General features: G+C 37.7%; 1 protein-coding gene across 48 annotated transcripts in view; it reads left to right on the plus strand.

Moving 5' to 3' along the window:
- SOX6 (SRY-box transcription factor 6) overlaps positions 1-19608 on the plus strand; it is a 456705-nt gene that overhangs the window by 263399 nt on the left and 173698 nt on the right. For 30 of the 48 annotated variants that reach the window (XM_065594763.1, XM_065594788.1, XM_065594767.1 and 27 more), the window contains one exon: positions 12964-13002. The exons of the other annotated variants lie outside the window; for them this stretch is intronic. In XM_065594763.1, the coding sequence (XP_065450835.1) occupies positions 12964-13002 (39 nt within the window). The remainder of the gene's footprint in view (positions 1-12963; positions 13003-19608) is intronic. 48 annotated transcript variants of the gene reach the window in all.

Genomic DNA, 19608 nt, shown 5'->3' on the forward strand with positions numbered 1-19608 from the left:
TGAGCCCAAGTCTGTAGACCCGGGGGTCTGCGACTCGCTGCTGCAGGTTTCTGTTTGCTGCATTGACGTAACCTGAGACAGGTCTCTTGACTCCCAATCTATTCATTTATCCACTGCCACCCTGCAAAGTGAATTTGAAATATTTTAGACTAGGTTTACTGCATGGGTTTACAAAATTTTATTGCTTTGTAAATTTCTCCATCAAACATCTCGTGTCTTTCAGGTAAATCATTATTTCCCGCCCCTGCAGAGTACATACCAATGGGTTACATTTTCAAAAGCACCTATGTCACTTCGCCCAAATCCCATTGATTCATACGTATATGTTACTTACACTTGTAAATTAACAGAATTGTACACACACATGTTACTGTACCAAAGGACTTGTCTAAATGAAATAACTAAGAAAGAACAGAAATCAGCTGGGTGCGTACGTGCATTACTAATGAACTCATAGTATGCATCACCCAGTATTGAGACAGAGATATTTAACTGAAATCCAACAGAGTCACTCTGGATTTACACTAATACAACCAGGAATTAGAAACTGACACTTTATCTTTAGCTCTCACACTGAAGTTTTATTGTTTTGTTACTATTTTATGTGGTTTCTTTTTGTTAGGTTCCTTCTTTCTTTTAAAATGTTGTTAATTTCACCCATGCATCCTGATCTTTGTCTTGACATATAATGTACTTAAATTAAAAGTTTTTATGTTAGTCACTTGTGACCCTAATTGAAGTCAATGGAGTTCCTCCAGCTTTGCTCCAGGATAAGTAAGAATGGAATTTGGCCATGTGTTCAAAATGGTGATATAAATTGTGGAAATCTGTGTTTACATCTTCTCCTCCGTACCAAATAACTTTAAGCAAATCTGTTTTATTAATGGCCTGATCCCTGTCCAGTTGAAGTCAATAGGTGTCTTTCCATTAGTTTTGGTGAGAGTTGGATTAGACTCTAGAAACTTTGAAAAGAGATTTCACTTGCTCTATTTGGTAGAATGGTAGCAAGGGCCTGCTGATGTTAGACAGGAGAAGCTTGTCTCAATTTCGTTTAGTATGTGTCACCAGCATTTTGCTTAATGTACATTCGTACATTGTTATCCATGTTTGAATTTGATCATAAAGGTGCTCCATTGTTACCCAGCAAGATTAAACTGAGATCTGCCCCGATGGCTTTTTAAAATGGGTTGCCCTGTAGTTCGCAGTAATGAGAGAAGCTAGCATGCTCGTATTTAGAATGAACCCTCATGCCTATTGAGATTTCTTTGAATAGGTTTCCATCACAACAGGTGCACAATTGTTTTATGAGTAAAATATTATCAGCCTTCCAAATTAGCCAGGGCAAAATGCAAGTTGTCTGATTAAATAATCAAACCCAATACTTAAAAATGTACTTGATTTCCACAGGAATTTTAAGTTGCTAAGTCCCAGTCTATCATACAGATTTTTCAGTGGGAACTGTGATTGTTTGCAGCATGCAAGTAGCAGCTTGCAGCATAACCAGTTTGGTGTGTTTTACATAATTCATCATAAATTATACAAGACAAAACCACTAAAAAAGCATATAATCATAGGTTTTACTTCTAGTCTAACATTTTTAATCTACCAATGAAGGTATTATACTGTACATTAAATCAGAAAAAAGTGGGCCTCTAGTGGAAAATAGTTTGAAAGTGTTCTGCATTCAATTAGGAGGCACATCAGTTTAGAAATATAAAACGCAGTGTTGTTTTTTTAAATAATTCAGTTTATGTGAGGGAGTGGGGGAAGAGAGAGGGGGGAGAGAAAATCCTCTGAATCTGAAGTGCAGCTTACAATGTGGAGCCCACATATGCCACCGGTTACTGAGTAGTTTAGTAAACACACTGACTCAGAGACCCAAGATGTGGATAAAATCTGAAACAGTAGGTTTACCGAGAACAAGCCTTCACCACGAATTGAAAGTGTAACAGTGCAGCTGTCAGACACCAATTACATGCAGGTAACTGTTTATTTTCATATCTGAATCTGTTTGTCAATCAAAGAATGCAATGAATCAGGAGATGGGATCTCAAATACAAAACCACAAAGTCAGAGACAGCATCTGGAAGAACTCCAAGCCACAAAAATTAGGGAAGGAGCACAGAGGGAACAAAAACTGTAAATGCTTGCATAGATTCTGCCTCTATATACACTGAATTTAAATAATTGTGTTGATGCATCAGTAATAATAATTGCTGATAAAAATTATAGTCCTTATTTTGGGCAGCAGTATGTTTTAGTAGATGTGAAATTAAATGTAATTTATATTAATTAGGGATAATATGAACAGTATACAAATGGTTGACATTTCTGACATTTTTAAAGCATACTATGATATATGAAGATGCTTCCTTTACATTTGTTTTGACTTTGAAATACTGGAGATTGATAAGTGCCCCATATGCGTTCTGTGCGCATAAAGATCACAGTTCTAACCTCAGAGGTTTGAAGGTTATTTATAGGCAAGTTTCACTATACTTTGAAATTCATTTTCAGAGGTTTATAGTTTATTTAACTGTTTACAAGGAAATTTTAGTTTTCTCTGGGCCCTGGAATGCATTCTGACTAACGGTACTAAACTAGCTTCTACTGTTAAAAATGCAGCTGCTGTACTCAAATTGCAGGATTTCAAAAGACAGGGCAATACACAGAAAGGCTTTTACACAGGTTTGTACAGCCAGAATTTTACTAAGTGAGGAAAAGCCTACAGGGACTTTCAGGTTTTGATTGGTAACATAAAGGGAGCACAAACAGAAGTTTATTAAGGAAGGTAAAGAAAATGAAATGGGCATAACTGTTCTGTGGTTTGCTTGAAACATAGGATTTCAGATCCATTAAGAATCAGAGTTCCTTTTAACTTCTAATGAAAGAGCTTCTCTTTACCTTTGGTGCCTAAACATGATGCCACTTAGGCATTTGCCTAACACATAACTGTGATTCCCCAACAGCCACAGCTTGACTGTGGATATCTCTGCATATAGTATCATAAATGTAAGGTTCTCTCCACTTATTGTATTTGCAAATTTATTGATTCAGCCTCATTACCTATTATTTTTTTTCTCCAGTGACGAGTGGCTACCTACATTGGAACTGCAGTATCTAATATAAAAAAAAAGTGGGCCTGATTTTTCAGAGGTGCGTAGCACTTGCAGCTCCCACACCTACCAAGGGTCACCCATCTGGAATGACAGCCACACAATTGCCCCTGCTGTCACTCTTTCTCATTCATTCTCAGTGAAATGTCACTCATAAGCAGGGCTGCTGGCAGTGAGCAAGGTTTCCCCTTTGGCTTCTCTTCCCACTTACTATTTCTGGCTTTTAAGCAGGCGGCCAGTGCTTCCTCCTACTTCCTCTCCCTTTCCTACTACTCCCTTTGCTGGCTACCTTGCTCCCAGTCCCACTGTGCCTGCCAGGGCAGCACAGTGAGGCAGGGATAGGTTATCTGCACTGCTGTGAGGCCCTGGAGAGCAGCACATTTCATCTTCAGGACACAGTTGCAGTGTGAGAAACAGGACCAGAGCGGCTACAAAGAAATTCAAGGACAGAAAGGACTGAGGGGGAGACTGCTCTGTTTAGGAAAAAGGGCCAGTGAAAGAGAAAGGAGAAGGTGGCAGCAAAGAGAGAGACAGCGATAACAAAAAGAGAAATGAATGGGACAGAAATTGGAACTGAGAGAGGGAAGGAAACTTTGCAGGGGCAAATAGAGGAAGGATGGCCTTATGGCTACTAGACATGATATGGGGGCAGGGAGGAGGTATATGCCAGGACTCCTGGGTTTAGTTCCCAGCTCTACCACTGACTAGCTGAGTGACCTTAGAAAAATCGCATAATCTCCCTGTACCTCATCTTTACCAATCTGTAAAATGGCGTTAATAATATTTACCTACCTGTCAGGTAGGTGAAATTACCTTGTCATGCTGAGATGGAAGTACCATAATTAACATAAGATTATCAAATAGAGGGAGACAGGCTGAATCAGAAAAAATTTGGTCACTTAATGTGCTTTAATCTTTGAGCTACACAAGAATTGGTAGAGTGGTAAATAATAACAAGGACAGGTCAGTTCTACAGAGAAAGCTGGGCCATATGTTGACAAATTGGAAAGGCTTCACAAAGACCTACAAGAAGGATTCAAGATCTGGAAAACCTGCCTAACAGTGAGAGACAAAAGAAGCTCAATCTATTTCATTTATCTAAGAGAAGGTTAAGCAGTGACTTGATCAAAGTCTATAAATACCTACGTGGGAAGATTGTTTCAGATAGCACAGGCCTCTTTCATTTAGCAAACAAAGGCATAACAAGATCTACTATCTGGAAGCTGAAGCTAGACATATTTAGACAAGAGATAAAACACACAATTTTAACAGTGAGGATAACTAACCACTGCACCAACATACCTAAATATGTGGTGTCATCTCTATTACTTAAAGTCTCTAAATCTTGACTGGATGTCTTTCTAAAAGAGATGCTATAGCTCAACCAGAAGTTATGGACAGGATGTAGGTATTTCTTGGTGAAATTTCTGGCCTGTGTTATGCAAGGAGTCAGACTAGATGATCACAGTGGTCCTTTCTGGTCTTAAAAATCTATGAATAGGGCTGGCCAGGAAAAAAAGACTTCCAGGAAAACATTTCAAGGTTTTGGAAATATTTTCATCCAAAATCACGACAAAAATCCAAAACGTGAAGTTTTTAGTGGAACTGGGGGTCTGCAATGTCTTGTTTGGGAAACATCAAAATGTTCCCTCAGCAGGAGTGTTTTGGTGTTGCCAAAATGAAATATACTCCCGAAATGCCCATGCTCCCCTGGAACCTGGAAATCCTGGGAACCCTGGAAGGCGAGTGGGTGAGCTGACAGGAGACTAGGCAAACTGCAGAATATTTTGATTTTGACAAATCGGCATTTTCTGACACCGTTCCCCCGTCCCCCCACCCCAAAAAAAAAGTTTTGTCAGAAAATTCCTGACCAGCTGTATCTACAAACCTACTTAAACTTGGCAGCTATTAACTTCCATTAACTCCAGCTGTGGTTGTGGTGCTCATTACTTCTGAAAATTAGGACCTTATTTTTGGAATAATCCTCAGGTGTAGAGCCATATTCTGACACTTTTGAAGATAGAAATGCATAGGAAAGGCATTTTAAGATATGAGTACATGAAACAGGTACCAAATCCTGAGTTTAAATAAAAATGAGTACTCAGTGTTAAGGACTGGCTGTGGGTGGGGCTTGGTGAGGGTTTTCGGGTCTATGAGCATGAAATATGTTCATTGTTCAACCGATAGCTAGCTTTATGTCTGGGTAACTTGCCTCATTTTTTTTTATATATCGATATAAATTAGCAATGTTGTTTGTTCTAACCTTCAGAGAACAAGCCTTCATTTTCTGAAGCATAATTAGATTTATGTCAAAAGACCAGGTACTCAGTGGATAATCAGAAATATTATTTGACAATGAATCATCCAATACTATATACAATACATTTGATGAGCTACTTGTCAAATATGCTATAGAAAATTTGCAGTATGGCAGTTTTGCCTATGCCATAAAATGTTGCCTAAAACAGTGAAATGCATAGAGAACATATAAAAATTTATATGGAAACTAATATTAACTTACCCTATGGTGAATGAATACATAAAAGCTATTAATATTAAGATTAGGTAACAAAAATAAACATAGTTTTGCATTGTTAATAATAAACATACCCCAACTCTTCTGGAAAAAGCCTGGAAAAGGGGTGGATCTTGTATCTGCTCTTAAGCTAACTAGCTATGGTTCTGATGGACCATTAAGGCGAAATGAATTCTTGAGCCAACCATCATCTACTGAGAATACCTGGATACAAGCACCCAAGACTATTAAATGTAAGGGCTGTTACCTCAATCACTGCAATTTACCTCAACTGCCACTGTAAAGTGTGTATGTTTTTTAAGCTAAGCTAATGTTTCAGTTTTTGTTGGAAAACTTTAAATGTTGCTGCTTTTTCTCTCTCATAAAATGAGAATGTGTGATGTTTAGCTCATGTTCTGGCATGGTGGATTTCTCTAGTGAGAAGACAAAAAAACTGATTAAATCATATTATGAGAATTAGAAGGTTAGCTGGTGAAGAGTTAATAATGGTTTTGTCACATTTTGAAAAGAAATAGTATTTTGTAATAGTCCTCTTTATTCTCAATGTTAGCTTAATCATATCTGAGATGTAAATGGTATGCAATAGATTGAACAATGGAAAAAGTAACTATTCTTAATAAATATGAATTATAAACACTGAAATAATATCTACATTTCTATCAATTTTTTGTTGGTCAAACTATGTAGTTCTTTGCATGAGAATGTAGGTTTCAATAATGCTTCCTAATTTGTATGTATATTGGTTTTTTTAAATTAAGTTGTTACAATTTTGTTTGTGAAAGGCGCCAGATGGATGTCTGTGGAGACTGGAGTCTTTTCTTTACCTATCCCGACCCTAGTTCTGCAGACTGCTGTGCTTGTGTGGATTCTTGAATCTACATGGAACCCATTGACTTCAGTGGGGCACCAGCACAGAACATCTTGCAGGAGCAGGGCACTCAATTATACACCCCAGGCAGCAACAGAAGCATAAACTTCTTGACACTACTCCACGAATATGCATTGAAACACGCATGGAAGAGCCCTAGGAATGAGATGGTTATATACCTCTGAACACATTTCATCTTTGTTGTCTTGGGTGAGGCTGCCAAAAAAAAGTTCCAATTAGTGCCAAACTATTGAAATAATTTAGCAAAGTGATATGTAATATTCCAGACCTTTCAGCAGCTCTTCAATGTCTTCTTTGATACAATCACAATGTTGTGTTATCATTTTAGAATCATTTGGTGATTATGCCGTAAAAACAACCGAAAGGCAGTCTTGGACTTGATAAGAAACTTTGGAGCTTTCTTTTATGCTGACATCATCACTTTCCATGAGAATCTATGGATACAGGCCTCCAAACAAATCTCAACTTTCATGCAACTACTTGATGCTGCAAGTGAAGAGTGAGAAGGAAAATTAAAGGAAGAAATGAGTGAAACAATATTAACAATAGTGCAAAAGAGTAGGTTGAACAAGATACATGACTCGACAATAGCTTCAAGAATCCATACAGGGAAGAATGTGTTCTTGCCTAATGGTATGAAAAGAAAACCTAATGGGAGTTAGGTACCTGGGTACTTTTGAAAACCCCACCAGATGCCTATCTGTATCTTTAGATGTCTAAATGCCTTTAAAAATCTAGGGCTTGGGCTCCAAAGTGCCTAAGTCACTTTTGAAAATGGACCATAGGTGCCTAAGTCACTTAGATGCTTTTGAAAGTTTTACTGAGAATTTCTAAGCTAAACTTCCTGTGAATGGGTGTTCAGCATGCTACATAACCCTCAGAGAGAAAGAAGATGGCTCTAAAGCACATTGTGGAAGTACAAAATTCTTCTGCAACCACTCTCAACCTCTTGGCTGATTGGTTGAAAAAGAAAGATTGATGCTTCAGCTTCCCAATTACACTCAGTGTAACTTTCAAGAAGATTGTGTCTCATGAAGATTTACTTCCAGCTACAATAAATATGTTGATCAAAACTTAGCACATACTTTGTACCAAATGAGTTGAAGGGCATTTCATAGGGCATTTCATATTTTTCACCTCTTTCTGTCTGTCTGTCAGTCAGTGTCTGTCTTTCTTATACTGTTTTGTTAGGTTCAGTGCTGTAAGAGGCGAAATAACAAGGAAACAATGTTCGCTATGCAAATAAATCAAGGAAACGCAGCTTTAATCTAGGACTGGGTCTTGATGCCTGAAGAAGAAATGAGATTTGGTGTCTCTGTTTCTCCTAAATGCATCCCAGTATTTTTATGGTGTTTAGAATTGGAGAAATATCACAGTGGGATGCCTCGTTCCCTGCTTGCTTTGGTGTTTCCAGTTGTACTCTGGGGTGCCATTAGATAGAGTACTGTAGATGGTGGCCACTTAGGCCAAAAGCCTAGACGTTCTAATATTACATTACATTAACTCTTTTGAATGGTTCATATTTGTATTTCACTCAGTGTTTATATCTCATCTGTAGAGTATTTCTGTAAATACAGATATATCAAAACAACCTAAAAAAGTTTTCTGGTTTAAGGTTTTGAGCAGTTTCATTCCAAGTGACTTCATATTAAATGATTGTGTTAAATGTTTTGGTTTGTGATCAGTTTGGTGTAGAAATATATTGAATTTTAAAAATTCCCAATTCTATTTTTTAGCTGCTTCTTAAAAACATCTGGCTAAATGTACTCATTCCTGTGGTTTGGAGTATAATTAGATCAGAATACTGTTAGAACATGGGTGGAACTTTGGTCTGTAAATGTAGGCCATCTCTTTGTTGCGCTGACTAACATGATTTGGGAGTTTGTATATGTAGTTAAGAAACTGGGTTGATAATTTTGCAGTGTTTCCTAGGAATTCTAGTTTGAGTGGGGGTACATTCACTTATGAGGGTTGAAAATTCCTTTGTTGTTTATAAAACTTGGGAAAACACACAAGCAATTTTTAACTCATTCATACAATGAGATTCTGACATTTTCAGAAGGCTTTGTAATAATTTTGCAGTAATAAGTTGCTCTGCTGAGATGGTCTTGCAGGACAGCATATTATGTTTAGCAGATTAGAAATGTCTTAAACTATACTATTCCAATTTTGAATAAGATTTAGAAGGATCTGGAGGTTTACAAGTCTAAAGCCTTCTTTGTTTGACCACCTAATGCTACTACTAATGTTCATTGCATACTGTCTATGAGCCTGATTTAAAGTCCGCTGAAGTCAATGAAAGTCCTTCTGTTGACTTCACCTGGCTTTCGGATAAAGTCCTATATATGGTGTATTCTAAATGTGTAAAACATTGTTGTCTTCCTACACATATCAAAGGCTTTTGACTAAATTGTCTCCTCTAAAGTAAAGTAGGAAGTTTCCTCTTTATGCTTTTTTTGATAGACAGGGTATGCTAATGTCCTTGCTTTGCGGTAAACTTCGCTTCTTCATTACTTATAACCAGAGGCAATAAAAATCTTCAGAGGTAAATATAAGTTTTTCATTGATATACTTGTTTGTATTTGTAAGACATGAAGGATGAACATGTAATTAAGTTACTATCAAAATTAAAATTTATATTTATATAAATTTTGCAGTACTAGCTAATATTCACTGTATTTATATTTAGACATTTCTGAGTGGTGCAGCTAATAAGTGCTAACTAGAAATATCAGAAGTACCTTATTTAACACCGAAATAAAAAGTGACTGTAAGACATTGGAAACCAGGAATAAATTTCATGGGAGCAACTGCATGTACTGTGGATCTTAGATGCAGTAGAATTACTGCAGTTCTGTTGTGTTTTAGGGCAGTGAGGAAGGTTCCTGGAGCATTCCTAGTCCCCGAGTGAAGGGATTGTTTTGGGATGTAGAGAAGCATGGTGGATCTAGCTGATCTATTACTATGTAAATCCACTGCCTGGCCTGTCACAAAGCGGTAGTGCAACAGCTTCAGGGACTTTTACAGCCCAGTAGCAGCTATGGAATGACTTCCTTGCCTCTATGGTGGGGAGGATTCTTTCTTTGTCACATGCCCAGATTTTGTCCTCTGGGAAGCAGAATTAGAATCTGATTCTCAGAAATCTAAGGTCTTGGTGCATTTTTGCACCATTGTATTGCATGCTCATCTACTGCAAGTGCATGCACAAAAGGTGTGCGGACTTCAGGCCTCAACTTTCTGACCATCATCCTCTTGATGGATCTACAAAAATGGAAATGGAAATCATTTTTCAAAATGTAGAACAAAGAAAGAAAGAAAAGTCACATTATTTGCTGAGCAAACTTTATAACAAAATTAAACAATGACATTTGAAAAAAGTTCCTTTTCTGCAGCTCACATTTTAAAACCAGCAAGCTTAACATACATGAAGGATCTAGTGTCTAAAAATATGGTATTGCAACTTCTTTTCCAGCAGCATTTGTAAAGTATTTAGTTGAGATAATGGTATCTTTTTCCATGATAAGGATATGAAATAATACCTAAACCTTTTATAGCTTCCTTTAGCTAACTGTTACCAATACCTTCTGTATAATGAACTAGACAACTAACTAAAACATATGGCAAAAACGTGTTATACTCCATAAACTGGTTTTATTCAGGGCAAATAGCATCTAAGGAAATCATGAGTCATTATCAGTGACGTTACTTACACAAGAAAAATGAATTGAAAATAATTCAGATGAGTTCCATTCTTCAAAAAAGGCATTAAACTCACTTTTCTTCTACCTTTATCTGTCTATTTAGATATACAGTTCACCTTCCAAAGTTACCTTATTAAAATAGATATTCAGCACAGTCTTGTGGTTCTGCATATGTATTTTAATTAGGGAGCTTTTCCTCCCAAACCAGCATTCATTGTCATTGTGCCCTAATAATGATACATACCAGTTGCAAAAGAATGAAAAAAATTTACAGATTGCTTGGAGATGTATCATGTTTACATTCTAAAAATATAAGATTCATTTTAAAGAATACTATGTTACCCAGAAATCACTTGTACAAGTCAAAGTTGAACATGGAAACAGAATATTTTTATCCAGCTGTACTGAGCTATGAAAGAATAATCAAAGAAATGGAGCAATTTCAAAATCAATCCTGAAATCTTCATTTACATATTTTCCTCCAACAAACTCCTAATCTTTGGGTGTTGGTGATAAGATCTTAGTTAAACCAGACTGTCATCATTTCTGACTCTCAACATTGTAATTCCAAAGGGTGCACTACCTTTCATTATGTAAAAACAAAACAAATAAACCTACAGATTGAAGAAGCACATCTAAAAGTAGAAGTTACAACAAAGAAGGTTTCTGTCTTGCAGATTTTACTGCCATATAGAATCATAGAAATTAGAGGTGGATAAGAGCTCCTAAGACATACACTCCCTCCACACCAAGGCAAAGGCACAAGCATCCAGCTAGTGCAGGATTATTTTCTTATTTTCTAGGGCTATTTCCCATCTGATTTTGAATATCTGAAGGGTTACTAACTAACCGCTCAAGAAAAAGTCATGATGTCTTTTGTAGGTGGCTCAGATGAATTCTGCTCAGTGAACATCAGTGGTCAACGAAGCAAACAAAATGTTAGAAGTATAAAGATAGGATAGAAAAACAACATAATGCCATTATATATATATATAATGAATAGAAAGCCCCCAGCTGGAAAAAAGAGTTCAGTTCTAGCTACCCTATCTTAAAATATGTATCACAAAAGTAGAATGGGTCCAGAGAGAAGTGACAAAAATGATTAGATGCAAGGAACTACTTTCATCAGAAGAGATATTTTGAAAAAATTGGGGTAGCTGGTTCAGAGAAGAGACGTGTGTGTGGGGGGGTATAACAGAGAAACATAAAATAAAGGTTTTTATAGAGAATGTAAAACAGGTGATCCTAGTGAGCTTTTCCCATAATACAGGAAAAAGGGGACATTTGGTGAAACTGAAAAGCTACATGTTTAAAACTGATAGAAGGAAATCCTTCTCTCCTACCCCCACTCCTTCCACCCCATGCATAATTGACCCATGGAACTCATTAACCTCAATAACTTCTTGTGGTAAAAGTTTAGTAGGTGCTGAAAAGGCTAAGAACTTACATGGATAATGAGAAGACCCACACTTAGAATTTATTTTTAAATAAGCTACATAGACCTTCAGGCCATAAGCCAATCACTAACTGATGGGGTTAGGAAGAAACTTTCTATTTAGGCAAGTTATTATTATTAATCTGTTATTCCAAAATTGTCCACAACAGGGCTTCTTGCACCTTTATCTGAAGCATCTGCTACGGACTGTTGTCTGAGGGCCTGATCCAAAGCCCATTGAAGTCAAGGGAAGGTTTCCTGTTGACTTTAGTTGGCACTGAATCAGGGCCAGAGATAGGATACTGGATGAAGTGGCCCACTGATCTGATCTACTGTGATATATCCAATATTGGGACAGTAGAGGTAATAGAAAGATACAAGTGTGGGGATCAATTCTTCTCTCGCAGTGATGTGTAAATGAGGAGTACTGCCACTGAAGAGCTATACCAGAGTAGAAATGGTGTGAAAGGTGAATCAGGACCATGGAGTAAGTGGTTCTATTGGAGTAAAAAAGAAGCAGCAAGTCAGAATAGTAAAAGAACAGTTTGTTAGCGATCAAAAGTATTATTAACATTATGGCTGTTACTGTGAAGTTTGACCAATGTTAAGATAAACATCTCCGCTCTTTCAGCCACTACTTTACTGATCTTGGTGTTTGAATATTTGAATAACAGACAACCCCCCCCACACACACACACCTGACATACAATACTTGAGGCCCAGTCTTCAGAAGGAAAAGTGCTCAAGATTTCACCTTCAGTCAGAAAACTAGTGTAGGGTACCTTTATAATCCTGGCAGGGGTACAGACACAGTGAAATGTGTTGGTGCAGAACGGTAACCCTATATATTTATTGTTATCGTACGCTATATAAAGTTCCAGAAGTTCTGCCATCTTCATTATTGCAACTTCTGGCATCTTGGTGCTGCCCCTGTCTTGTATCCAGCAGCCCTCCTATCTCAAAGAGGTACATTTGGCGACATTGTAGCACAGGAGTGACTGCATTTTCTTTTTACCTTCAGGCCCTTAAATCTTTTGTACCTTCTGATATAAATTACAAGTGATACTGGGAAAGCCCCTCGGCATTGCCCCAGTGGCACAAATGAGCCAGAAAGCCAGCTGCTCTCCGGTAGTTCCCGGCTGGCATACTGGCCCCTTGGGACCATAGCCAGCCCAGGTTAGTTTACCATGAAACTGCTCTAAACTATGATAGGGACAGGGACAACATAGAATTGGCCCCAGGAGCTGCTAGCCACAAATTGCTCTTTTGTCTTTTCCCTTTACCAGTGCCTGTCACTTATTGGACACAGCTGAAGATTGATCCCAGTAAGTCTATTTTATATCTTGCAGTTGCTAGAATAGTCAGTGTAATTGACTCTTGTTTATGCCACAGCGTACCATGGAGTATCATTTGTTTGTTCCCACTGTTTCATTTTAACTCTCTGAAGGTGACAGTTATACCCATGTGATAGATTTCCTGTTTATTAATTCTTTAATGTTTCCAGCCACACTGTACCTTTAGTAGCTTGGGGTTTTTTTGGATTAACGTAGTCCATTGATAGAGTCTTTCCTTACCAGCCTATTTCTTTACATATTGTTTACTCCTGTCTGTATGTTTGTGTGCGCATGCGTGCAAACATACAGTGAACTAGAAATAGCGCATTTGGCAAAAAAAACGAATTCTGCTCTCCGGTTACACCTGTGCAAACCTATTGACTTTAATGAGATTGAAGAGATGTAAGAAAGGGCAGAATTTTCTCCACACAGTACATCAGTTTTCAGCTGTGAACATCACAATCAAGTGTGTTCAATACCTAATCTATCTTGACCTATTACTATACATTTAATATAAATATAAATATTATAAAGTATATGTAATGAATAAATTATCTATATAGTTACCATATTACTTTTCCAAATATTTATATGCTTAAAGGTTGAAGAGAGTAAGGTACTTGTTTTCTTCCAGATGACCAGCCATTATAGCTGGATAATCCCAATTAATAGAGAATGAAAAAAACCCCACACCTTCATCATCTAATTGCTAGTTGTCTTTCCAGGACCTTAAAATGATCTACTCTATGGAATTTCTTTTTTACTTGTGTTGCTGATTATCACATGGACTACAATAAATGGAAATCCTCCATCACTCTTCAAATCATCCTTTGCCCTGCTTCTCGTAGCTCTTATTCTGTAATCAGCGCGGTGTGTATTTGAGATCCATGAAAGGATTAGTTTGTATAATGCTATTGATTTTACAAACAGCAGGTAAACGTCATTCTGATGATGAAATATTTGTAATTTGATCCCTGCTGGAGAGCATTAGTGGGTGAAATTCTGGTATAAACAGACACTGGAATTCTTCCTCTCCATCTAAATTAGGGTGCTTCACTTATTAGTGTATTTATCTTCACAACAACCCTACGAGGTAAGAACTATTGTTATCTCCATTTTATAGATAGGAACTGAAGACCAGAGAGACTAAGTGACTTGCCCAAGGTCATACAGGAAGTCGGACAGAGCAGTGAATTGTACCTCGGTCTCCCACATCTCAAGTTAGCATCTTAATAACTAAACCTTCCTTCTGCTTATCTTGCTTGTGTAGCTTTACTTTAAGCTTCTTGGAATTAAATCTTATATATTTAATACAGGCAACTGTTGTTTTTCTAACTCTGTATTCTTAATAATAATTATTTCAAATACAACACCATCCTGTTCATTTTATCTGGATTACCAATGCAGTGTCCTAGATTACATTCTTCTGAGCTACCGGTCAAAATTCCTTGCTTCTCGTTTCCCTTCAACTTCTTATTTTCAGTGTTTGTCTTTAAATCACTATTCACACTACTTTCTACCTGTGGCCTTTCCTGTCCTCTAACTTAGGGAGAACGGCATATCTATTACTGAGGTTTAGTTGGAATATCTGATACATATTTCTCTGTTTCCCTTCATTGTTGACACATTTTTTTCACACAGAGATTCCAAACAGAGGCCATTGAACAGATACAAACAATTTCTGAAATCATTTACCTCATCAAACCAGCCATTAACAACTCTAAATCTCTACTTTTGTAAAACTTTTGGAATAATTAATTCAGCAACCCATGTTCCTGCTGGTTGCATGTACATGAATTAATACATGCAACCAGATTGATATGTGCAGCCATATACACTTACAATAGTACACTCCTGACTTTGTTTATATTGAGAGGTATTTCTTTTCTGGGATTTCAGAGGGCCACTATGAAACTGTCCAAGTATATTAATGGAACCGAAGTGCTCTAAGATTGTCTAAAATAGTTTTCTAGCTTTTGTTTGTATGTGTGTGTGAACTTTATAAGATGACATTTGGATAAAAATACAAATATTCAGCCATTCCCCTAGTGGTTCCTATCTGGGGAGGCTATGGACAGTATCATATTCCCCCTAAGGCCAGGAGCAATTACACTCCTGAAATTGATTTCCTTTTAGGGCTCAGTTGTGTCTTTGCCACAGACCTAAGTATGGGGCATTGCTTAGTTTTGCTGCCCAAGGAGCAGATCAGGAACCAGTCTGTGACTCAGAGAGTCACTTGGGGGAAAGTAATGTCAGCTGGCCCTATACTTCATACAGGTTATTTCCTCTGATGGATTTGGAGCTGTTCTGTAATAATTACTATTGTCTGTTGACCTGGTTATTGGGATGTTCACTGTATGAATTTATTGGTTTAGTTTAAAAAGGGGGCTGCTGGGAAAAACAAGCAAGAAGGAAAAAGAGTGGCACCAGATAAGCCACTTTTCAGCAAAAACTTGATAGTTAAGAGACAATGTCAGGACAGGAAAAGGCCTGCAAACACAGGAGATCGAAAGAATGCAGCAGGTTTACAAAGGACCACTTTCTCAAGGGGCGGGGTTGTCGTTTGGGGGAACCAGGCTGAGACACAGACACTTGTTGGGAGCGCCTGAAAAAGTTAGGCCTGCTGAGGTTACTATCTAAGGTAGGCAAGAGAAACATTTGTGAAGACTCTTTTTAAATCATTCCCCTTCTCCCCCCAAATGCTTCAACATACAGAGTAGTTGGTTTAAGAAGGATGTTTTGTCACCGTAACCCACTAATCACAGACTCATGAAGGGAAAAGCCCGAGGTCTCCAATCTCAGTACAATCTGCTAGGAAATCATGGTTGACCTACAGGGTACTGTAGGCCATGGCCTGGTAAGAATAGAAGAATTATGGGATACTGCTCCAGGATCATTAAAAGCACACCTGACACCTGAGGGGGTGCTCTCAGAGATACCAGAGAGGGGACAGAAGTGCAGCTAGCCCTGTAATTGTGATGCTTTCCCTGTCCACTGCCCACCTACATGCACATGTGTGGTTGGGAGGGTGGGTCATAATGACCCTGTGGAGGCTTCTTGTCCTCGTATACTGCCCTCTGTAATATAGGTAGCCAGACTAGAACAGTATGGGGGTGCAAACACATTTTAAGCAGATCATAATGTAACTCTTAAAATGATTTTCAGACCGCAGGTTACTACTGAGTTATGCATTGTGTTAATACACTCTCTTTCTCCAAACCACACTGCTTTTGGTTTACCAACATCTGAGATGTGCTAGGCATCTAGTGTTGAGCACATTTGGGAGTATGGCAGAATCCTGCAGATCATCAGTTAAGCATTTTGGACCTCATCATGAGGAGAGCTTTCTTAAAGCACTTTTTGGAGATAATCTATGTTAATCTGACAGAATTTGCACTAAATTATGATTTCATAAATTACTACACACATCTTCCAGTCTTGTTTATACACACAGGATTTTATTTTATTTTATTGTTGGGTTACATTAGGAATTGCTTCATTTGAGGGTCAGGGGGAATCTCACACCTTCACTAAAGAAGCTAGCCTGTGTGGTTTGCATGCTGGACATGTTTGCTATGTTGCCTGCTGCGTTTAGATGCTACAAAGCACAATAGCAGCATTTATAAAACTTTTTATTGACTGAGGACTGGACAGTAGCATATGGGAGCACCAACAATCGCTAACTGATCATGAAATAAAGAAATTCCAGTATTCTGGTGTTTGTATAAAAAAGAGTCTTTTAGAACTTAGTCATATTGGTTCGGCTGTTGTAACCAAAGACTGATAAGATAATAGAAGTCTTTGTGGTTGTTTTGTACTGAAATCTTTTATCTTTATGATGCACTTGGGGCCCTTTAGAGCGGAAAGCTTTTTAAACTGCTGTTGGAGTTAGAACTCAAATTAGATGCTAGTGCGGGGAAGGGGGCTCCTTCGTCAGGCAGCCACCACAAACTGACTTTTATCTCAGAAGCCTTTCCATTAGATTGTTACTTTCTTCTGTTTTCCCTGTTTATTTTTGTTGACTTCTGCTGCCCTATTTTGTGGCATTTAAAAGGTGACCCAATCAAAAAAGGGTAAATGCTAAATGCTGGACAGAGCCTGTGAAGTAGAGACATCACAGCCTATCTGATGTGTGCTGCAGACTGTGGTGTTAGACAGAATGGTTTAACCAGGTTATTTCCGGCAGTTCAGATTGAATATGCTTTCCTTTATGTCTGGCACTGTGTTTTTGTTTTTTTCCTCCTCAAACAATGTCCATTAAAAAAAAATTAGAACTTTCAGGGGAATTGGTTCATAAAGACATCCTTTTTTCAAATGTGGAAATTGCTTAATTTGATTCAAAATAATTTTTGATTGTTGGTTGAATTGCTTCAGTTGATGATACTTTCGAACTGCAGTTAAGTGTTTTAAGCCTTTCTGTAGCTGCTGGCAAAGTCCACTCTTCTCCTTTCTTGTCTTGCCTTCTGTTGATCTTATTAAAAATACACTGTCTGGTTATTTAAAATGCCAAACAGAGGGGGCAGAAGCAATTGTAATTTAGCTTTCATGTTTTATTTAGATGCATCAGACAAAAGTTTAAGATGCAGAGAGTGAACGAGAATGGTATTTATAAGGCTCTATGTTAATCATGGAATTCAAGAGAAATGATAATACTTTGCAGCTGTGTAGAGACTTTGATCTAAACATCTCGAAGCACTTTGTAGATTGAACAAAACTACTTTGTTGTGCTAATTTACCCATTTTACAGGTTGGGGAAACTGAGGCAGACTTGTTCAAGAACTCTGTGATTTAGTGTCAGGGTGAGAATTGGAAGCTTTGATTCCAGCCTGCTAGTCTCCTGCTGTTAGGGCCTGATCCAAAGCCTATTGATGTCAATAGAAAAAGTCCCACTTCAGTGGGCTTTGTATTTTAATTAGTAGGCCTGTTAGTTAGTCTGTGTTTCTTATTGGCTTGGCTTGGTTTGGTACAGCATATAGTTTTTAATGGTGCCGTCCTTTTTCTGTTGCTGAGTACAAAAGAGCAGAGTTTGAAATTACATTCAGTAGCTCTGAAAATCTTTTGTTTCTTGTTCCTGTTTATTTCTTCTGTTCCCCACAGCTATCACCATGCCATCATGCCTCTAGAATCTAGAATGGAATGTCATTTTGTAAGAGTCACTGACATGCAGATACACCAGTAAATAGACTGATCAATGATAGGGGTGGAAAAACAGTGGAGCAAATGTCTCTTCACAAACTGCAAAATAATGAACTCTGTATCTACAGTTTTGGGACATGGGGTCTTTAATCACTTTCCAAACATTTTAAAGAAATCTGGACAGATAATAAAATAAGAATAATAATATTTAGCTTTTATACAACACCTTTCACGTATACCTCTTCAAGCGCTTTACAAAGGAAGATGGTATCATTATCCACCTTTTACAGATGGAGAAACTGAGGTACATGAAGATGAAATGACTTGCCCAAGGTCATCCAGCAGGTCAGGTCTCCTGAGTCCCAGTCCAGTGCTCTATCTACTGAGCTATACTGCCTCCCTCATGGAAGAGCAGCTTATCATTAGTAAGGAATTTGAATGTAAGATGTGGGAAAGGATAATTTTTTTATAGCACCAGAAATGCACATGGAGCTTTATAAACAATTTTAAAAGACAGGACTTTGCCACAAGGGGAATACACTGTAAGTGCAATCTTAGCTGACAAGTAAAATTTAGTTGGTCTCTTTTGGAGTGGATTTATAGCTATTTTATTTTATTACTCTCTGTTAGACTGACCTATGACCAAAATTCCTCAAATTTTCCTTTGATGTGTTGGTTCTGTTCAATTTGATCACTTTACCTCAGTGTACACTTAAAGCAAAACAAGATTCACTGTTAAATCAATGAACACAATGGAGAATTGAATTGATGGAACAATTATGATTATTTATTTAGCTTATTAAGATTATAGACCCCAAGGAAAGCTAGATACTGTAATGTCTACAATGAAGAATAAATTATTGTTTATTCTAAACTTTTGATAAGGAAAATTGCCATTATGTTTACTTTTTAAAAATATTTCCTTAAATACTAGTGACTTCCCATTGAGCCTCAACATTTTAAATACAACCGGTAAAGGAGTCAATGGATCAAATTCAGTAAATCTGAAGTCACTGAAATAAAGGCCCATAAGAAAAATGTGTCAATTTTAAAGGTCTTTCTTAACTGAAGACCATTTTGTGATAGAGCCAAAGGTTAATAAAATCAGTAGTGAATGTAGCAATTTTACAGATAAGCTATTCACAACAAGTGTAGTTACTTGAATAAAAAGCTAATTCAGTTCTAAAATGCCACATGCAGTAGCAGTGAATAGCTGCTTTTAGGTGCTTTCTGGAGGAGGATAAAATACAGAATCACAGCACTCTTCTCTTCCAGCGTCCCTGGCTGCCTGTAAATTGCTGTGAATGGGACTGTGGGCTGACAGACTCTATTAAGACAAACTGCCTTTCTCATCGGAGAGATAAAATAAATCAGGTGTTTAGTCAAATTAAAATACTTCAGATGGAGCAGGCCCTGGGGAGCACTGATCCACCTGACAAATCTTAGCGAAACTCAAGACAG

Source organism: Chrysemys picta, chromosome 4 (genome assembly GCF_011386835.1).
Source record: "Chrysemys picta bellii isolate R12L10 chromosome 4, ASM1138683v2, whole genome shotgun sequence".
Lineage (NCBI taxonomy): Eukaryota > Metazoa > Chordata > Testudines > Emydidae > Chrysemys > Chrysemys picta.